Source organism: Loxodonta africana, chromosome 24 (genome assembly GCF_030014295.1).
Source record: "Loxodonta africana isolate mLoxAfr1 chromosome 24, mLoxAfr1.hap2, whole genome shotgun sequence".
In the NCBI taxonomy this organism is placed as follows: domain Eukaryota; kingdom Metazoa; phylum Chordata; class Mammalia; order Proboscidea; family Elephantidae; genus Loxodonta; species Loxodonta africana.
In genome coordinates, this window is record NC_087365.1 from 24,664,381 (window position 1) to 24,686,465 (window position 22,085).

Sequence of the window (22,085 nt, forward strand, 5' to 3'; positions counted from 1 at the left end):
GTCTTCTCTCTATGCCTTAACTCTCCTAGGCCTCTGCTCTCTGTGTCTTAACTCTCCTAGGCCTCTGCTCTCTGTGTCTTAACTCTCCTAGGCCTCTGCTCTCTGTGTCTTAACTCTCCTAGGCCTCTGCTCTCTGTGCCTTAACTCTTCTAGGCCTCTGCTCTCTGTGCCTTAAGTCTCCTAGGCCTCTGCTCTCTGTGCCTTAACTCTCCTAGGCCTCTGCCGTGCGTACGAAAAACTGAGGTTCGTCGGAAGATCCCCTTGACCTCAGAGAGTCTGTAACTAGTTAGATGTACGTAGCTGAATATTTTCTTTACAAGTTAAAAGGAGCAAATAAATAGTATTGCTGCTATAAATTGTCTTATTTGCATAAGACATTAAGATAAGGGTAGAAGTAGACGTTTAAATAAAGCCTTGGTTGGGCTTATTAGGATCCCCCCTCCCCCCGAGTTAAGAAGTTAATAGCTAATTAAAGACAGAGGTTTAGATTAGAGTATAAATGCATGCTGAATCTTTGTTTATGTAGGAATCACTTGGAGTGTTTGCAAATATTGTGTTCCTTAGACTTAAAATAAATTGAAATGTTTTATTATAACCGTACTTAGTTCTGTTGTATGTAGGGTTGCTATGAGTTGGAACCGACTCCACGGCACCTAACCACAAACAACATATTTAGCTGGACTCTACACATTAAATAACATTGATTCCTATTGAAATAGTTGTATATAGCTACATATTAGTGTTTGTTCCGACCATCTCCCAAAGTCATATTAGTGATAGACTAAGCCTTCATGGAGTAGGAAATAAATTTATCTACAAAGATGTCAGGACTTTAAAAATGTAGCAGTAGCGTATGCAAATTATGTAAAATACTAGATGTGTGATCCCATCTCATTACCACCAAGTTTCAAACACAAGTCTCCCTTTTCAATTGCCTCCATCAGTAATTGCAAAGTAATATCTCTTTATGATAGACCATACCAGTTATGGCTTTTTGAAGAAAACCTGTAACATATACAATGAACTAAGTATTAAGTTCTTTTAAAGACCCCATCCCTTTAAACTTGATTTTTTTCTATAACAGAAAAACATTGCTGTTGGCAGAATAACTATTTTTATCTTCCATGCCTCACTTTCCTTACTGACACTTGGAGGTCCTGGTTCATACAGCCTAGCAGAGAAGAATGTTTGCTCCTTCAGACTCACCAACAAAATAAATTGTCCAGAACGTTTCCTAAGTGTTTGGTTTCTGAGGAGAGATGATTATTTTTGTTTTGGGTTATTAAAATGCTACTTTTGATTTTACAGTGTGATTACAGAATAGTATTACTAATTGGATAATCCGTATAGGTGTCCCCCTCAAGTGTACCTCAGAATTATGTGGCTATTAGACAAGCCTTAGTAGTGGTTGAGAGCAGGGGATCATGCAGGCTCTACCAATGTGATTCTGTTATTTATATTACAAATTGGGTTCCATCTAAATCTAGAATGAAAAATTTTAGTACTCTCTATGATAACATTGTTCCCTACATTAATAGTATTAAAATTGTTTAAACTATGTACATTCCAATTGTTGTTGAAAGGTGCCGTTGAGTCAGTTCCAACTCACAGCTACCCTGAGTACAACAGAATGAAACACTGCCTGGTTCTGCGCCGTCCTCACAGTTGTTTTTATGCTTGAGCCCATTGTTGCAGCCACTGTGTCAGTCCATCTTGTTGAAGGTCTTCCTCTTTTTCAGTGACACTCTACTTGACCAAGCATGATGTCATCCTCTAGGGACTGATCCCTCCTGACCTTTTAGCCCTTGCCCCTGGGCTGGTGTGCCCCTTTAGTCTCATTTTGTTTTATGGGCCTGTCTAATGTTTGGCTAAAGGATGAACCTCAGGAGTGGCTTCATTACTGAGTCCAGGGGCCATCTCTTGGGGTTTCGTCAGTCTCTGTCAGACCAGTAAGTCTGGTCTTTTTTTTTTTGTAAGTTAGAATTTTGTTCTACATTTTTCTCCAGCTCTGTCTGGGAACCTCTATTGTGATCCCTATTAGAGCAGTCAGTGGTGGTAGCCAGGCACCATTCAGTTGTGCTGGACTCAGTCTGGTGGAGGCTGTGGTACTTGTGGTCCACTAGTCCTTTGGACTGATCTTTCCCTTGTGTCTTTGGTTTTCTTCGTTCTCCCTTGCTCTAGATAGGGTGAGACCAGTGGAGTATCTTAGATGGCTGCTTATGAGTTGACTTTTTAGATTGCAAGTAGTGCTCTGTGTAAGTAATTGCTTCTCACTGGGAGAAGACTGGGCTTTGACCCTATGGCCTGGGTGACTGGTCTTAACTATTTCCATTGCTGTGAGGCCTATAAGAGTTCGAGACTCTGATTTTTTTTTTCCATTATATTCAAATATTCTATATATTTATGTGTGTGTGTACATACATAGGCTTAGTACAAATATTTTTCTTTAGTAATATACTTTTCACCAAGTACCTGGACTTTCACTGTGGTAGAGTCAGGAAAAAATCTTTAATTTACAACCAACTGTAACAGCCTTTTAATGCACCCTAACAGGTTCAGCTTTGTACTTGTCTTACATATGTGTATTTGTGAAACCTCTCAAAAGGAGGTCTTATTATTATTTGAAGGTTAAGAAATTTATATAGCCAGCTATAAATGAGATAATAGTAAATATCTCTTTAGATTCATTTTTTTCAAAAATCTTAACCAAAGAATTATTAACAAAAACAGTTGTAGTAGACGCAGTAGACATCTGTCCCTTTTTAAAACTTGCAGGAGTATACGTACATAAAAGCACAAGTTCCATGAAACATATTCAGTGCCTTAACCTGTAGTTCGTGTATCTTTGCATATTATTTTTGCTATTTGAAGATTTAAACGTATTCAGTAGCACTTTTAAATTCAGCATTTAGGTAGTAACATTTGTATGACTTTCATTTCTGTGCTTCTTTTTTGTATTTAATGTTTTCTCCTATTGGGTAGGGTAAAGCTGACACTAGAGGGTCTGGAGGAAGATGACGATGATAGGGCATCTCCTACTGTCCTTCACAAAATGTCTAATAGCCTGGAGATATCTCTAATAAGCGACAACGAATTCAAGTGCCGGCATTCCCAGCCAGAGTGTGGGTATGGCTTGCAGCCTGACCGCTGGACGGAGTATAGCATACAGACGATGGAGCCGGATAACCTGGAACTAATCTTTGATTTTTTTGAGGTGAGTAAGTTATTTTCAGTGAGGGGATTGAAAAAGAATGCAAGCGTAAGCTTATTTTTTACATACATTTTGATTTTTTCATTTACTAATTTATGTAAAGGCATAATCCATACAACTTTTTAGATGTTTATTCCTCTACATTTAGCAGAATTATAATTATAAAACTTGAATATTGCTCAGACATAAAGAGAAATGATGTCCCGATACACGCCACAACATGGATGAACCTCGAAATCATTATGCTGAGTGAAATGTCACAAAGGGCAAATATTATATGATCCCACTTTCGTATTTTATGTGAAATAGGTGGATGTTTAGAGACCAAAGTTTATTAGTGGTTACTCGGGGTGGGAGGGAAGGAAAAAGGAGGAGTCATTGCCTTAAAGGCATCGAGTGTCTGTTATTGGTGGTGGAATAATTTGGAAAAAGATAGTGGTGATGGTTGTGCACCATGAACATAATCATTGTCACTGGGTTGTACGTGTAAAAATTATTGAATTGGCAAAGGCTTTGTTATGAATATTTTAACCAGAATAAAAAAAATTGCGCCAAGCTGTTCGGAATCTGAGCTAAGTTTCCAGAGCTGTGTGTGATACTTACTGGAGCCCATGGATGGCTGTGGGTTCAGATAGTCCCTTCCCCAAGGTTCTTACTGCACTGTACCTGGCACAGCGGGGTGATGTGTACTACTTTTCCTCTAGCTCTCCTGCCGCTTGTACCCCATTCCCACTGGATTATAGTTTGCAGTAGCACCTAGCCACAGTTTCTTGAAAATAGCCGAATTTAGGGCAAGCTTTAACCTATTGAATGAAACTTGTTACACAAAATTATTAGAAACTGAGTTGTTTAATTGGTGACATCTTTAGATATAGCCTTTGTGGGTGTCTTTATGGCTACCCTGTATTATAAGGAATCAAATTATTGGCTAAGTGATAAAATCTATGGGACTTTATTGTAAAAATAGGAAGTTTTTGTTGAGCTTTTCCTTGTTGCTTCAGAATCTACCTTTTAATAATCTCTTGAAGAACCTAACTTTTCCCTTTCCTTAATTAGCATTTTTGGAAATACTGTGTGATTCATAGACTGGGCTATGAAACTGTCCAGTGCCTCAAAGTGAATATTCGGTTTTCTAGAGAAGTTACTATCGCTCTACGCCACCCGTGTTGATGCACATTACAAATTCACTGTGCCTTGATCTTTGAACATGAAGGCACCACAGAACCTTCCCATCAGTGCTTGAAACTGACGTAATGCAGGTTAGAGGACCAGAAACGTAAATTCAGTAGAGTTATAATGCATAAAGTAAGATACAAAAATCTTAAAATATTAGTGGATCTTATTTATTGTAAAGAAGCCATCTAAGTTACCTTAATGTAACTTTGAGTATATTTTTCATCACCCGTATACCTGTTGCTGTGGAGTCGATTCCGACTCTGAGTGACTTTATAGGACAGACTAGAACTGCCCCACAGGGTTTCCAAAAAGTGGCTAGTGAATTTGAACTGCTGACCTTCTGGTTAGCAGCCTTAGCTCTTAACCTTAAATATCCATAGATTCTGAATTGACTTTAAGGGAATTTTTTTTTTAATTAAATTATAGCGTAGAAATTGTTTATTCTAAACCTTGTTTTTCCAGGAAGATCTCAGTGAACCTGTAGTTCAGGGTGATGCCCTTCCTGGACATGTGGGTACAGCATGTCTCTTATCATCTACCATTGCTGAGAGTGGGAAGAGTGCTGGAATCCTTACTCTTCCTATCATGAGCAGAAATTCCAGAAAAACAATAGGCAAAGTCAGAGGTAAGGTTGGAGGATCTGGGTGGTAGTTACTTGGCCCTTTACAAACAAGCTAAGGCTAGGTTGGAATTTTAATTAGTTTCAAATTGGTTTTACAAGAAAGGTAAAGATTGAATTATTTGTTTCAGAATATTAAGTAATATGATTTTAAGGAGCATATCTATTATTTTTCTAGAAGCTTTACTTTGAATCAATTTCAACCTTTTTTTAATATTTGATAGAGGTTATTAAAGTAGAGTTAAGTTGTATTTAAATATAATCGAGCTCTTGATGGCCTTTAAAAATTTTTTTTTTATCTTTGTTTCTCCCCTTTTTTTTTCTATGAAAGTTGACTATATAATTATTAGGCCATTACCAGAATACAATTGTGACATGAAATCTTCATTTTCCAAGTATTGGAAGCCAAGAATACCATTGGATGTTGGACATCGAGGCGCAGGGAACTCTACAACAACTGCCCAGTAGGTTGAATATTTGAGTAGGATTAGCATTTGGTAGCTCATATGTTTCATAAGGTTGCATTGCTTTGTCCCACTGATGGTCAGATGGTCCTTTTATCAGTAGAGTTATGAGTTAACACAACGGTGTGCCCTTGAAAGTAAATGTCACTTGGTACTTGGGGTTTGTAATTTATTTAAAGACCGACTCTCTCCTAAGATTCTGGTCGGTCTTTTTAATATTCTCCTGAATTGATGAACAAGGGGGGCAATAAGAGTCCTGTTCTGGTAGTACCAGTGTGTAAACTCAGGGAAGGATACTAATTCAACCTGGACTGCACAGACAGACAGAAAGCTGTGTCTCTTTTACCAGAAGCGGAGCTCATTTTGACAGAGTTGTTCTTCTGCCCAGCTTTGTAAGTTATTTAATTACCAACATGTAGCTCACTTCCACAGCTTTTCTACTTTCAGTTTTAATCCCTTCCCACCCTTATTTTTAAAGTAACACTGTTATAGCATTGGGATTTATGGAGATCACGGTCTATCAAATCACCATCTGAGAAAGAAGTACTGTAGAGCTCCATCTTGTCAAGCAGTGAGGCTTCTATTACCTCTATTCTTTTATCCCCGCCTCTAAATTTTATTTATTTTGTTGTTGAGAATTTACACAGCAAAATTATCTCTATTCTTAATTTATTTTCCATAACTATCCTGTTGGTGCATCCATCCTTTCCCATCCTCCCACCAGAGGCTGCCAGTATTACGTCATCTGGAGACCGCATTACAAGGAGCAGATTTCTATGTCTCTACTCCTTCCTGCCTTTGAAGGGGATTATATTCCTTAATTGGTCCATGCACCACACCTCACTTTTCTCCAAGAAAAAAAGAAGTCATCCAATACTATTACAAGAAGACACACACTCTCTGTTGTTGTGGTATCGGGTGTGTCTATGTTTAGCCTGTAAATACCTTTAGCTGTATTAATATGATAAATACCTGTATCAACCAAGTGATGGTTACAGTCTTATTTGGGGGCTGGCAAAATTAACTTCACAGTAGGGGACAAGTACTATTTCCATTTTTGAAAATATAGCCGGCTTCTTCATTCAGTGTTTCTTCATCTTCTCTATAGTATATAATAAGTACTTCTTTTCTATTTCAGGCTTGCTAAAGTTCAAGAAAATACTATTGCTTCTTTAAGAAACGCTGCCAGTCATGTAAGTGAACCTCTCTTTTTTTTTGAAATAACTTTGGTCTTTTGAGGAAGAGAAATGTGGGCCTGGGGAGTCACCTACAGTCTGGATTAATAGGTTAAAAAGGGGAATATTTATTTATTTATTGTACTTTAGGTGAAGGTTTACAGAGCAGACTAGTTTCTCATTAAGCAATACACACATTCTTTTGTGACATTGGTTAACAACTCCACAACATGCCAACACTCTCCCCTTCTGAACCTCGGGTTCCCCATTACCAGCTTTCCTGTCACCTCCTGCTTTCTCGTCCTTGCCCCTGGGCTGGTGTGCCCATTTAGTCTCGTTTTGTTTTATGAGCCTGTCTAATTTTTAGCTAAAGGGTGAACCTCAGGAGTGACTTCATTACTGAACTAAGAGGGTGTCTGGGGGCCATACTCTTGGGGCTTCTCCATTTTCCTCTACCTCTGTCCAGGACCCTCTATTGTGCTCCCTGTCAGAGCAGTCGGTGGTGGTAGCCAGGCACCATCTAGTAGTGCTGGACTCAGTCTAGTGGAGGCTGAGGTACTTGTGGTCCATTAGTCCTTTGGACTAATCTTTCACTTGTGTCTTTGGTTTTCATCATTCTCTCTTGCTCCCAGTGGGGTGGGACCAGTGCAGTATCTTAGAAGGCCGTTCACAAGCTTTTAAGACCCCAGACACTACTGACCAAAGTAGAATATAGAACAGTTTCTTTATAAACTATGCTATGCCAATTGAGCTAGATGTTCCCCAAGATCATGATCTAAAAACGGGAGAATTTATGCTGCTGCTGCCGAACATATTTCTAAGTAAAGATGAAGCATCTCTTGGTTATGATCTTAAGCACCCTGCTTTTGAGATAACTAATTTTGGGTGATCAGGAAAGAAAAAAGTTCTCCATTAAATACTGGTTTTCGTTAATGGAATAATGTGCTTATTCAGATATTCACTTTGGAAATAATGCTTATAGAACGATTTGATGGTAATGTGTACTCTAAGTTGAGAAACCTTCCATGACCGGGTCATAGATGCCATAGTAAAGGGTGGAAATACATCCATTCTTATATAACTCACTCCATAACGTTGCAGAATTCCCAGACATTGTTTAGTTGATTTCAGCTGGTTTTCCTTCCATGAATTCACAAATTGGTATGTCAGTTTCTGTCCTCATCTTTTATTGGGATTATTTCTCTTTCTGGATCAGACTCTTAAAAATATATCCTTAACATAATTCTTGTGCTTTTCTTCTGTTTAGGCTTACATCAGGAAATTTGGCATTCGTATTGCCCATTTCTGTTTTCTCTGTCTCTTTGCAGCGGTTTCCACCTCCTCTTTAATCTGATCCTGAGGTTTTGCTAAGAAAGGCTACAGAGTACGCTGCTCTAGTGCACAGGGAGCGTAACTAAGAGGGCCTGCAGCTTGTTCTTTTCCCCGTCTTACCTTTGAGAGTCAGCTGACCACCTGGGGGGTGCAGGGGTGACAAGGTGAGGTAGCCCTGTGCCCCAGGCTCCTGTCAGGCCCCAGTTCTGCTAGCAGCGGTAGCAGCTGTGACACCTGTGAAGGCGGCATCATTGCCACTGAGGTGCCCTGCATATTTCAAGTGGATCAGTGCTCCTTTTTGGCCAAGAAAACGTAATTGCTCTGCTAAGTGGGGGAAAAAAGGTAAAACAGTTATAATTGTTTTAAGGGAGGAAATTATTTTTGAGAAAAAGCTTGAAGTGTAGTATTACGTATTTCATAAGGAAGTTTTATGTTGTCGTAGTGAATAATAAATGTACCAAGCCCGTTGCCATTGAGTCGATTCTGACTCATAGTGACCTTATAGGACAGAGTAGAACTGCCCCACAGGGTTTCCAAGGAGTTCCTGGTGGATTTGAACTCCCGACCTTTTGGTTAGCAGCCAAACTCTTAACCACTACGCCACCAGGGTTTCCAGTAAATGTACATTGAATGATAAATTTCTTACCTCCGTGTAGTTTTAGATGTATTGTGATCCAGATAATGTTTTTCTCCTACTTACTTCCTTTATCTCCTTCAGGGTGCGGCCTTTGTAGAATTTGATGTACACCTGTCAAAGGATTTTGTGCCTGTGGTCTATCATGATCTCACCTGTTGTTTGACTATGAAAAAGGTACGTTGAAATTCCTTCATTTTAAACTCTTATTTTTAGGTAGGAGGCCTGGTGGCGCAGTGGTTAAGAGCTTGGCTGCTAACAAAAAGGTCAGCAGTTTGAATCCACCAGCTGCTCCTTGGAAGCCCTATGGGGCAGTTCTAATCTGTCCTGATAAAAACTAGGAACTTTGTTGTATTTTAATTATTTGTTAGAGTCGCTCAATTCTCTATAAGTAATTCAGTTGGTGAATTACTGCCAGTTCTTTCCTCTCTCAAGCTCCTACAACATCAGAAGAGTGAGGAGATGGGAATATTAATTTCCTTAAGTAAAAAAAAAAATAAAAGGTCTCTGTTTTCCCAAATTTGCTTCTTTATATTATCTAACAAAGGGACATTCTAGATGATTCTATATCAGTTAGCCATTGTCACTACACTGAGGCAGGAGGGGAAGATATCATACTGTTAGTTTATTTTTTAGTTGCCCATCTATTTCTGCTTCAGTGCTTTCCTCAATTTAATAGGCCGGTATGATTTGACTAAAGTAGGAAGAGTCACAGTAAAAATTAAAACTGGACAGGTGGTTTGGCTCCACATAGTAGAGGGCCTCAGTGAAGGGTAGGGGTTTTAGGGTTAGGAGCTAGGGAGAGATGGAAGACAGAGGAGGATAATGTTCAGAACTAAACTTCAGGATGAATATTTTGGGTAGCTGATATAATATGAATTTGAGAGGGCAGGGACTAGAGGCAAAGGGAAGAGTAGTGTGAACCAAAGGTAAATTAAGTCTGAACTGGAGTAAAGATGGTGAGAATGGAGAAGAGGGCATGATGGAGGTTTGAAAAACATCTAATTTTTTAAAAATTGTAGTTGTTAATGTACAGACATATTTGTGATAATAGGCCCTAAACTTCAGTATACAAATTAATCAAGTGATTTCTCAGGGACTTACACTGTGAGGGTTCATTTGAGATTTTCTTTAGAACTGTATTGGGTATTATTTTTGACTGAGTTGACTTAAATAAGGCCACTTTGCTAACATGTCTTACACCATACTGAAAAAATCTGTTGATTCCAACTCATGTGAACTGATTCCAACTCATAGCGACCCTATAGGACAGAGTAGAACTGCCCCATAGGGTTTCCAAGGAGCAGCTGGTGGATTTGAACTGCCGTCCTTTTGGTTAGCAGCTGAGCTCTTAACCACTGTGTCAGTGAGGGCTCTATACCGTACTAGACACTGCTTGTTGTAGCTGTATAAAAGAACATGACAAGGCACATGGCCGTGCCTGCTAGTGGATTCTTATCTGAGTCCTGTGAGGTTGGATTACTGTGATGTATAGAAAAGCACCCTTCCGTTTCCGTGAGATGGTATTAGGAGAGGGAAGAAAGGAGATGCATTTATTCAGATGACAGAAATAGAATAACAAAACAGAAATGGAGCAGGTTGTTTTGCCACGGGGAAATATTAATGTGAGGGGAAATGAGAAGGAATGGAGCGCAAAAGGACCTGCCTACACAAGATGGAGATTAATGCATCTATCTGTAACTTATTTCTAAAGCTCTATGAGAGACAAATTGGAAGGACTACTTACTCATCCCGAGTTTTTACCAGACTCTGACTTGCTCTGATCTTGAACCTGGATGAGTTAATTGGGTAATGAAGTAATGACTTATATATATTATTAGTTCGAGTTTTAATTAAGCTAGTATTTTTCTTATAAAAGCAATTCATGTGTATTGTAAAAAATGCAAATAGTTCAGAAGATTATTAAATGAAAAAAAAAAAGCCTTTTTTTTTTACCTATTCCTCTTCATGTCAATCTTACTCTTAATAGTTTCTTCTGTATCTGTCCAGAAACACTTCATGTTCATACCACGTGCACACGAATACCTTAGTGTATTTGTTGGATTGGTAATTTATTGATGATGTGTTACTCAGTTCCATAGAGGTATAGTGTGGCAATTGATATCAGCATTAAAAGCTAGTAGTTTTGCTTATTGGGAAAAATTCATAGTAGATCAGGTTCTTGTTAAATACTGGTGCTTATAGCTATTTTCTATTTCAATGTATCAGACAATTTTTAAGGACAGTTGCTTTTTCTAGCAATTTTTAAGCAAACTTAAGTTTTAAAGAGGCTTAGACAAGCTTAAAAACTTACTGACAGAACTCGATCCCTACATAGTACTTACATGTTGCTTTCCTAGCTTTTTTGCAGGAGTGTGTGTAAGAAGTGTGCAGCCTGACAGGGAATAGGGGAAGTGATAGTGACTGACCTCTGGCTCTGTTGTATCTTCAGTGCCACAGCTTATTCTCAGCTATTTTTTCTGCCAGGCCCTCTGTAGCAACATTAAAAGCAGGATCTAAGAGCTGGGTGGTGGTGTTGGGTAAGATGGGCTCCCTGTGTGGGCTTACCATGGCCACATAACAGTTGTTCTCATCATTCGGTAAATTGAGATGTTAGGCCTAACATCTAAACCTTTCAGTAATAACTTGAAAGTCTGTTTTTCTCTTTTACTTTTCAGAAATTTGATGCTGATCCAGTTGAATTATTTGAAATTCCAGTAAAGGAGTTAACATTTGACCAACTCCAGTTGTTAAAGGTAATAGTAGTAGCATGAGATGTGAATTATCCTTTATCTTTTAACTGCTTATGCTTGCTTTTATAGGGCGCATGGGAATGACTGTATATTCAGCACCCAGCGAGCATATGCTTTGGTCTTTTGTTCCATTAGGGAGAATGGGTTTGTGTTGACCCATTTGCCTCCTCTAACAGTTTTCCCAGACCCCTTGTTTTTGCGTTCGTGAAGGGGTTAGGCCACAAGTCTTTGTAGGTCAGAGGAGCTAGGCCTTCTGAACATCTTAGGTTAGCCTCTGGTCTGCTTTAGCCCTTCTCTGTACAACTCACTGTTTTATAATAATATTGGCCTTTTATGTGATAGTTGGTTTTTACTAATTTCTAGGATCCTTGTATATTGTACCGTATGATTTTGCATGGTCCCTCTTCCCATCCCCATTAGATACCTAAATAAATGGTAGATTAAGTATAAACAGATTCCTAATTTATGAATTTTTAGATTCTACATCCCTACTTGGGTATTTTGTTATGACCTATGTGTATGTATATACATATAAAATGTATACAGAGTGATTATTGCATTTTTTTAATAATTTATTTATGTTGTTGAGAATATACACAGTAGAACATACTGTATTTTTATGCAAATAACACACACCTGCATTTGTTTGCTGGCCACGCGCTCCCCCGCCAGGTATTTTGGTAAGGGCACCGTGCTAATTTCTTTTTACAGTAACATGTGGAAGAGGACTGGCATGGCAGCATTTGTGAGGGTGTAGCCAGCAAACACGTGCATTACTTGCATAAAAATTGTTCTCACCCTCCTTTTCTGAGTTGTTCTTCCTCTATTAACATGAAGTCATTGTCCCCTAAGTTTTCTATCTTTCAGGTTGCTCTTGTCAGTTTGATCCCATATAGGTAGTTCTTAAAAGAGCACAACGCTCAAGACAGACATTCTTTGCTAGTTAAGCTAGACTATTGTTTGATTTTAAGAAGACTTTAGAGAGTATTTTTGGTTTAAGGTTTAAAGATTATCTCAGGGCAATAGTTTCATGGATTCATCCAGCCTCCATGGCAGTACTTATCCTATTAAACTGATACTTCGATGTTTTATAGTCTTTTCTAATTTGCTAGTTTTTCAAGTGACAGTTGTATTAACCATATGTTCGCAAACTAAGGCTTTTTTTTTTTCCTGATTGCGTTTTGTGTTTGTGTGTGTGTTTTCTAGCTCGCTCATGTGACTGCACTAAAATCTAAAGATCGGAAAGGTATGTATCGGTATGGAAACACTTTCCATTTTATAGTTTGCATTAATGTGGTATTTCCTTACCCATTTTAGTGAATTTGGTATTGGAATATCTAAATGTAATTTTGTACAAGCGAAAGCCTTACATATATTCATTTCCAAATATATGTCTCTCATCAACCAAACTAGTAAAATTTGGGTGCTTTAGTTCTTTACTTATGCAAAAATGGACACACAGAAGCCAGGAACCACAGTCCTAATATGTCCATGAAAGCATGTAGAATATTGTCGTTTGTGTAGTAGCCATTCATGGTTGTTTCCTTTCATGACTTTTCTTACCTTGATGATCAAAATTCTTTATAATTTTGTACCAATCAATCTTTCCAAACATCCTTAACCGTTATAACATAGAAAGTATATCAAGTACAAAATCTTATTCCAAAGCCAGGTCAACTGGAGTTTGAATCCAGCTCTACCGTTTACCAGCTGGGACCTTGGGCAGGTTACTTTTACTTAACCGTTCTCTGCCTCCATTTCCTCAAAGCTTGCCCTGCCTGCCACATCTTTTTGTGGTTTTACTTTACTCTGTACTCCTATAGAACTGAAGAGTCAGTACCATTTATTTGTGGCTTATTGTATCTTTTTTTTTTTTTTTTTGGTATTTGTCATGTCTCTTCAACTAGAATATAAGCCTCTCAAGGATAGTGAAAATGTTTTTTATGATCCCAGAGATGATTACAGTGCTCTGCACATAGTAGGTACTCAGCAGGTATTTGTCAGCACTTGTGATAACAGTACGATTTGAATGCCCATGTGAAGGAATGTGAAGTGCTGAACAGTTAAAGGATTTATCCCCAGAGCATAAACATAACATAGTTTAACAAGTAACTTTATAGGGTTATAGATATTTCATGACTAGCAATAATAATCATCAATGTTTAAATAAATTTTACCTTTAGTTTTGTACAATTGGAAAATTTCATTCTTTTGGGGAAAAATTTTTGTGCGCTTCTTAAAAATACAATCTGGGGTTTACTGTGATGGTAACACAAGCACAGCAGTGGCTAGAGTCTCTTAATTGCTTAATTTCTGAGCTGATTTTGGTATTTCAAATAGAGATCTTAGCAATGTGACTCAGCTCTCAATCCCACTGAGAAATAATAATCACTGTGACTCCTTTAAGAAGAGTAATATTAGAAATTTTTATGAGAAAATAATCACTGCTGAGGCCACAAATTATGGTATTTTTATCAGATGTTGCAAATTGGTTTCATAAAAGATGCTTGAATAGAATATAGGATTTGAGTGTTTAAAATAATAAATACAAGAGCCTTCAAAAATATGTGCATAAGAAGATTTTAGTTACTTTAGATTTTTTTTTTTTTTTTTTTGCCCTAAGAATTTAGGGAAGACGTTAGTGATATAATGCTATTATTTATTTACTGAGTTTTTACAATTCAAAATTTCAGAATCTGTGATTGAGGAAGAAAATTCCTTCTCTGAAAATCAGCCATTTCCTTCTCTTAGGATGGTAAGTTTCTTGCCAAAAAATTAAGGCGAGGCTATTCCATTCATTGTTATGTCTAAATGGCATTTGTTTCTGGTCTGTTAGGTGGGCTCTGAAACAACTGTGTCAAAGAAAACATTAATATAAATTTATCATTGTTGGTGCTTTTTGAGAAGATACGTTCTCGTCGGATATACCTGTGCTACTTTTTTTAAAAGACTAACATTAATCGGCTCAGGTGAATAAAAGTTACCATCTCAACAGGTTAATTTGGCAAGAATAGCAAATTCACCTATCTCTGTATATAGACAGGAAGGAGAGGGCACAGACACGGGGCAGGATGGAGATGTCGTGGTGGGTCGGGCATTTTTACGGTGTTCAAAACCGTTCCTTAGCTTCTGGAGAGAAACAACACAGTCAGAAAGGCAACCAAAGAAAATAAGTGCCCTGGTTCTCAGAGTGGAGGCACAGATTTCAAGAATTTACTCTGAAAAAGTATAAGCAAAAACTAGCATAAAGATTTAAAAACTAGACACAATTCATACAGGAATCCCTTTGTATCAGGAAAACCTACAGGGACACCAGACACGCTCCTAGACAGCACTAGATCTGCTTTTCTTCCTACTAGCCCATTTCCTAATTACTAGTCTCCTTCAGTGTCTTTTCCTGGTAATACCAGCTTCACTAGATTTCTCAGGCAAAAATAGGTAATTCCAGTTTAGCATGATACGGAAATGTATGTTTTGGGAATAGGGGTTATTCCCTTAGTGGGTTTTATCTAGTATATTATTTGGTTCCTAAAGTCTATGTATGTGTGTGTATATTTAGAAAGGAAAGAAGTGGCAGTAAACAATGTATAATAAAGATATTTTGTCAAAATACTTAGATATGTAATATCTGAGGAGCTCATAAAACAATCTAAATCAGTAAAGTCTGAAGTGGTTAAAAGTAAATTAAGGATTAATTATTCCCTCTGCAAAAAGGATGCTATGCTTTAAGACAGCCCCTAAAATGGATCACTGTCCTTGTACATTTAAAACACGAGTCATAGAATCATCCAGGTGTGTATGAAGCCCAGCTGAGGAAGATCTTTCCTTCTCGTTTAAAATCCAAAAATCATTTGCTTCTTAGAAATCTCAAGATTCCCAGACTTTTGATTTCATAGAACAGAAACTTTTTTAAAAAACTGTGTCTGTAAAAGGTTTGACAGCTTTTATTTAGCCAAATAAGTTAAATACACACTTTGATTCATTCACTCACTCACTTTACCTTCATTGTCATTTAATCAGAGATTCTAACACCAAAAAAAAAATTAGGCTAAATACGATTTCAATATAAAGGACAGTCTTTCTTCAAATTCAGTATTTAACAATAATAACACTGATACACATGTCTTTATTTTTCTTATTTTGTGTTCCATGATAGCCACAAGTATAAACGACGGGGGGGCTGTGGCCTACCTCCTCTAACTTCACAAGGAGGACGGAGACTCAAGGTCAATAGGCTGAGGCTGATTACTGTGAGGCAGCGGTCAGACATGCCTCCTCTCTTCACCATCTTTGCCAATTCTGACACCAACCATCCCTCCCACGACACTCTCTACTTCTCTGCTGGGTTCGATGACCACACAGAACTCACAGACCATACTCAGGATTATGGGGTTTTAGGGAAGTAACAGGTTACAATTCAGGCTCAGGAACACTCAAGGATACAGTTCTTCCATGAGGATAGGCTCTTCCCAGCTGTGCTTGCGGGCTCGCCTCTCTCTAGCCCAAAGGCTTAGCTTTCTTTCTCCGTGGGCCAGGAAGCCCACTGTGCTGTCTCCTACCAGCCTCTGCGGCCAGGTCTTTGCTGCCACTTCTTGAGCTCTCTCTCTCTCTGTCTCCTGGGTCCAGGAGCTTCTCAGCACAGGGATCTTGGGTCCAAAGGATGTGCTGCCTCCTGGCTGTTCGTCTTTGGTGGTGGTGGGTTCCTCTTCTTCCTGCCTCTGAGGTGGCGCGTTTCAAGCCCAGCGGGATGGCAAAACTGACCATTCCCTTTGGTGTGCCACAGTTACCATGTCTGCACAGTCCCTCCCAATCATGTGGGTGGAAATTACAAGACCATGGCTAGAAAGCCCACATAAAAGTGATCTATGGCACCATACCACATTAAATAAATGAGGCTAAAGACATAAGAGAAGGACGGCAAAAGCAGGAAGTTAAAAGCCTCACATGAAATTGCATATAAACTGTTTCGGGAAACTACTTTTCAGTCAGCTGGTTAGTATAAGATGCAGGACTAGATCCCAGGTCACCAGACTTCCGGCTATGTTGTTGTGTGCCATCGAGTCAATTTATGACTCATAGCGGCCTTGTAGGACAGAGTAAGGAGCTCTGGTGGCACCTCGGTTAAGCGCTTTCCTGCCAACTGAAAGGTCAGTGGTTCAAACCCATCAGCAACTCTTCCATTCTGCTCTATCACGCATGGAATCACTATCAGTCGGAATTAATTCAGTGGCACACAATGACAACAACAACAACAGGACAGTAGAACTGCCCCATACGGTTTTCGAGGCTATACTCTTTATGGGAGCCTGTCACCAGGTCTCTTCTTCCGTGGAGTCTCTGTGTAGGTTTGAACTGCCAACCCAGCACTATGTTATAGAATGTTATTCTATTAGTAGGCTTTTATTTATTTTATAATTTAGTATAAATTTAAATACCATATATATTATACATGTTAAGGATTTTTAAAGTTTTGAACTAAATTGAAGTAAAACATAATCTGTACTAAATTCATTTTGACCTGAACATGTTTATGTGTTTGCCTGGCCTTCGTGTTTGTTTTAAGATTAAACAAGTCAGCTCTTTGTAGATTAATAACCAGGCTTCATATTTTCAATCTAATCTTCTAGTTATGAATGCCAAAATAGTCTTGACTGCAAAGTGTCTAGATGGTTTAACTTAAATGGATCACGTATTATTCATTATATAGATATAGTCTTATTTACTTACAAGCTGCGGCATAATCTTTCAGTTGGGTGTTACCAGCGTGGTATTTGTCAAGTGTTATGTAACCGTGTCTTAGTAGACTGATGTATCTGAATGCTCTTCAGAAAACATGAGGAATGTGTCTTGACTTCATGAGATTCCCTGTCTGATTACAGTTCACTTTGAATGTTCAACATTAAAGTGAAAAGGAGTCTAGGTTAGTGGACCCATCCTTGTGATGGTGGCAATCAGTTACCACAGTTGTTGCCTGCTTTTGTTAGTTAATTCCTTTTGACTTTATTATTTAACATAATAATCGTCAGCCAAATCAGTTCGATAATGAGAAAGATCTAGTGGTTTATGCTTGAGGCACAATACATTTTATCTTGTCTAAGGACATGTTTTCTTATTAATTGCCTTTTGTAATAATTCTCTTTTCCTTTTTTTCTTAATCCACAACTCATCTCACCAAAAACAAAACAAAATTCACCAACAATAAACAAAATCTAGGTCTTAGAGTCTTTGCCAGAAGATGTGGGGTTTAACATAGAAATAAAATGGATCTGCCAGCAAAGGGTAAGTCATTCTCTGGGGAACACAGCCTTGCCCCTCCCCCGTTGTTTATTTTCTCAGTGCTTTTGTTCCTATTTCTTTCTGTTGTTAATGGAATAAGGGAAACTAAAATCACATTGTGGCTTTCTCCAGCCACCACAGTGGTTTTTAGACCTTTTTATAAAGCATATACTAAGACGTGAGTACTTTCTTAAAATTAATGATTAACGTGTTATTGTAGAAATTTCAGTTAACAAGTGTCTCATGTGTCCATTAATATCATGGGTGGTTTCCGGGCATATTTACAAAGTAGGATTCATACCTAATCACGCCGTAAGTCATTGCCTAAGCGGTTTCTGTTGGGTGCGGCAGGTAATGACAGTAACCCAGGGAAAGAAATTTCTGCCGATGTATTTTAAATCAATCCCAGACTCACTCATTTGCTCAAAAAATATTTATTGAAAATCTGCTCTAAGTAGGCGCGTTCCTGGATGCTTGGGACAAGTCGTGAACAAAACTGTGTAAGGCCCTGCTTTCCTGGAACTTCCATTCTAGTGGACGGGCGGGTGGATGGGGGAAACGGCAGTTAAGTAACTAGGGAACATGTCAGGTGGTGAGAAGTCTGAATGAACAGGTGAGTGGGCAGTTCGAAGTAGGTCAGTTGGGTGTCATGATTGGGCAGTGGGAGCAATTAACTGGAATTTCTTTTGGTCAGCGTATCTGTTTGTGACAAGCTGGTCCAGGTTAAAGTAGTAAGCGTTCAAGAAGGTTTTGCTCATAGGTGATTTTTTAGTTTTCTAAGCTTCTAGAGTTATTTTAATGATTGATCTTTAAAATCTTTAACATTTGGATATCAACAGGGCTCTTGGTATCTTAGCTATATTTATTGAATTATTTTAAATATTTGTTGAGGGTATTTTGTATGCCTGAGACCCAAAGAATAAGATTTTTAGCTAGTATACTGGATGGGTTCGAACCACTAACCTTTCAGTTAGTAAAAAAACTAAACCAAACCCAGTGCCGTCCAGTCGATTCTGACTCATAGTGACCCTACTGTTGAGCCACCAGAGTTCCTCATAATTAATAGGGTTTTGTTGTAATGAGCTAATGAAATGGGGTAGAATTCTTTTGCCCTGTAGTTTATGAAAATTATATCAGAATATCTTAAAGTCACAGTGGACTACAAATTTCCAGAGTTTCAGCTTCTGTTTTGTTAACCTTCTTAAAGTCTATTAGTGGAATAGTTAATCACTTTGTATGGAAGAGTCTCTATGCCTGAACTATGATCAATGCGCTGTCACTAACTAGCACTGTGGTGTTGGGTAAGTCACTTAATCTCTTCAGGTCTTTGGTTTCCTGTGTGTAAAATAAAAGGGTTAGACTATATGTGTTCAAGATTTTTTTCTAGCACTGTGATTTTAGGGTGGGTAATGGTTTTTATTTTTCTATTTATTTCTTTTACATAGGACGGAATGTGGGATGGCAACTTATCAACATATTTTGACATGAACAAGTTTTTGGATATAATTTTAAAAACTGTTTTAGAAAATTCTGGGAAGAGGAGAATAGTGTTTTCTTCGTTTGATGCAGATATTTGTACAATGTGAGTAATATATACAGTTTTTTTCTCTTAGACCCTTAGAATGTAACCAGGACTTGATTTGTCCTGTCAGTCTGGTCATATATTTTTTCATATCCTTTAATCACTGCTTTCTGGAAAGCTGTCCACTTCTGTGAACTCTATACCTACTAGGTCCTAGAACATCATACCCTATGTTTCATTTTACGAAACACGTAAAATCTTATCGATGGTAAGCCCTCAAGGGCTTTCTTATTGCCCATTTCTGAGAATATCTTAGCTTTTGTATCAAATAATTTTAAAGGTTTATTTTGATTTTGAATGAAGAGCATGCTAATGGTGGTTATATCTGATTACCACACATTTTTACATGAATAACTTGTACTTTCTAAGTTTGTTTGCCAAATGCGCTCTCCCCCAGCCCCGAGGTATTTTCATAGGTGTGCTATGCCAATTTTTTTTTTTTTTTTTTACAGCATCACGTAAAAAGAAAAAAATTGTCATAATACCTCACGGAAGAGCGCATAGGTGGCAAACAAATGTAATATGCATGCGTTATTCTCTTAAAAATATGGCAGTAGGATTTTTTGTTTGATTGTTTTCCATATATTTTTTATTATTTTCTAAAATTTCAAAACAATACATTACATTTATCCTCCCATTGAAAGCTATTTTTTTTTTAATTGACTTATTTTAGGGTTCGACAAAAACAGAACAAATATCCCATATTATTTTTGACTCAAGGGAAATCTGATATTTACCCTGAACTCATGGACCTCAGATCTCGGACAACTCCCATTGCAATGAGCTTTGCACAGTTTGAAAATCTACTGGTAACTTTTGTTTGGATTTTTCTTTTTCATATTTTAGAGCAGTAGTAAATAAGGTTTCATTATTACTTTATATATCTGGTTGCTAAAGTGTGTAAGAAGCAAGTAGCTCTACTGAAAAATGAAGGTATTAGGTCTCAACGAAAAGCGGTTAAATGAATGAAAATAGAAAATTTCTTTTAGGCTTAAGGGAAGTTTTGTGAGTGGATCTTATGAATCCTCTAAATGGTTAGACTGTAAACTTGTTTAATAGAGCATTCCATCAATAAAATTTGTTTGAGTGCACATCTGTATGTTTATAAATTGCTTATATATTACATACATGTATTACTAATATTACTAAAGAGAATATTATATATATATATTTATATATGAGTTACACACTAAAAAGGAATTTTTAAATGATGAGAAAAAATAAATGGTAAATAATTCTAACATTTTCTTTTCCTGCCCACTCCAATTTGGAGAGCACTAGCATATGACCATTTAGCATTTGCCACTCATAAGTCCCTTTTTCATGCATAAGTGATTTTTCTTGTTATAGGGGATAAATGCACATTCTGAAGACCTGCTCAGAAACCCGTCCTATATTCAAGAGGCAAAAGCTAAGGGACTAGTCATATTCTGCTGGGGTGATGACACCAATGATCCTGAAAACAGAAGGAAATTGAAGGAATTTGGAGTTAATGGTCTAATTTATGATAGGTATTTGTTTTTCATGAAAAATTTCCATGGAATGATAGCGACAAAGTAGTTTTCATCTTATAAATTATAAATAAAACTTAGTTAAATTAAAATTCTGTACTTCAGCCTGAGGTTTATGTTGACATTTGTTTGTCAGTGGGTTTTTGCAAACTTTAGAGAAAACCAGAATCACTTGGGAGGCTTAGTAAAAATTCAGATGCCTAGGCCCTAACCCAGATGTACTAGGTCATCTCAGGAGATGTAGAGGCGGCTCCCTGTCCCCAGACTTCTGTGTCTGTACTGACTTTCTTGGTGATCTCACCCAAATCTGGGGCAGAATTTCCAAATACATGTATCTATAATCAGACCTTCCCTCTGACTTCTAAACTTTTACGTCCAGCTACTGACATCAGTTCTTGTAGTCGTCCTGATTTCAGTTTAAATGACAATTCCATCTTTCCATTTTTTCTGGCCAAACTCAGGTCATGTTAATACTTAAAACTTCCCCATGGTTTTAGGTGTCACTTGGAGTCCCTTCAAGGCCCTATATAAGCTGCTCCCTGTTCTCCGCCCCCACCGTCTCACATACACCACCTCCCAACCTCCAATGACTTTCCCCCATGCACTCCACACTGACCTCCTTGCTGTTTCTCTTTTTCTTTAAAGAAAGATTTCAGTAAAGGCTGCAATGTGCCGTTCTCAGCAAGGCTTTCCCTGCACACCCCATTGCCCATAACAACCTCTGCTCACAGTGCACTGCCCTTTTCCGTGGCATTTCTCACTGTCTGACAGACTGCATATAAGTATTATATTTTCCTCCTTTGCTTTTCTCCCTGGTCCCTTTTCCCGCACACGCCACCCCAACACACACACAAACGAGAGCCTTAGCTCCCTGGGAGCATGGATTTGGGCCTGTTCTCTGCTGGGCTCTGGAGTGTGGAACAATGTATTTTACCCAGAAGGAGCTCAAATACTTGTTGAATAAGTTGTTGTTTTCTTAAATAAGCCCCTCATATTACTTACAATGTATATTTGAAAGCCAGTAATCTGCAGGACAAAAGAGTTGCTTAGTATAAAGGAACTTTGGGGTTACAGGAGATGTTGTTTACTTTGCTGCAGGATGAAAGGGCTTGCTAATACTTGAGCACCGTCGTTAAAGAGTAAGTGAACTGATTGGAATAAAATTCTCAGCAGGCCTGCTTTACAAAATACTCTCCTTGGATTTAGTTCACATGACTGTTCGTTCTATAGAGTCACAACATTTTTTTTTAATAAAGCTTACTTTTTCTCTATTTTTGTCTGAATTAGTCTGGTATTCAAATCACAGCCTAGATAATGCCTGCCTGCCTTCCTGCCTGCCTGCCTTCCTGCCT

At 38.1% G+C, this 22,085-nt stretch overlaps 1 protein-coding gene across 4 annotated transcripts in view; it reads left to right on the forward strand.

Moving 5' to 3' along the window:
* The window catches only part of GPCPD1 (glycerophosphocholine phosphodiesterase 1), a 59,327-nt gene that overhangs the window by 28,268 nt on the left and 8,974 nt on the right, over nucleotides 1-22,085 (forward strand). For all 4 annotated transcript variants that reach the window (XM_064275802.1, XM_064275803.1, XM_064275804.1 and 1 more), the window contains 12 exons: nucleotides 2,983-3,214; nucleotides 4,850-5,012; nucleotides 5,338-5,470; nucleotides 6,609-6,663; nucleotides 8,696-8,788; nucleotides 11,290-11,367; nucleotides 12,571-12,610; nucleotides 14,058-14,119; nucleotides 17,578-17,643; nucleotides 19,086-19,222; nucleotides 19,896-20,031; nucleotides 20,573-20,733. In XM_064275802.1, coding sequence (XP_064131872.1) covers nucleotides 2,983-3,214; nucleotides 4,850-5,012; nucleotides 5,338-5,470; nucleotides 6,609-6,663; nucleotides 8,696-8,788; nucleotides 11,290-11,367; nucleotides 12,571-12,610; nucleotides 14,058-14,119; nucleotides 17,578-17,643; nucleotides 19,086-19,222; nucleotides 19,896-20,031; nucleotides 20,573-20,733 — 1,356 coding nt within the window. The remainder of the gene's footprint in view (nucleotides 1-2,982; nucleotides 3,215-4,849; nucleotides 5,013-5,337; nucleotides 5,471-6,608; nucleotides 6,664-8,695; nucleotides 8,789-11,289; nucleotides 11,368-12,570; nucleotides 12,611-14,057; nucleotides 14,120-17,577; nucleotides 17,644-19,085; nucleotides 19,223-19,895; nucleotides 20,032-20,572; nucleotides 20,734-22,085) is intronic.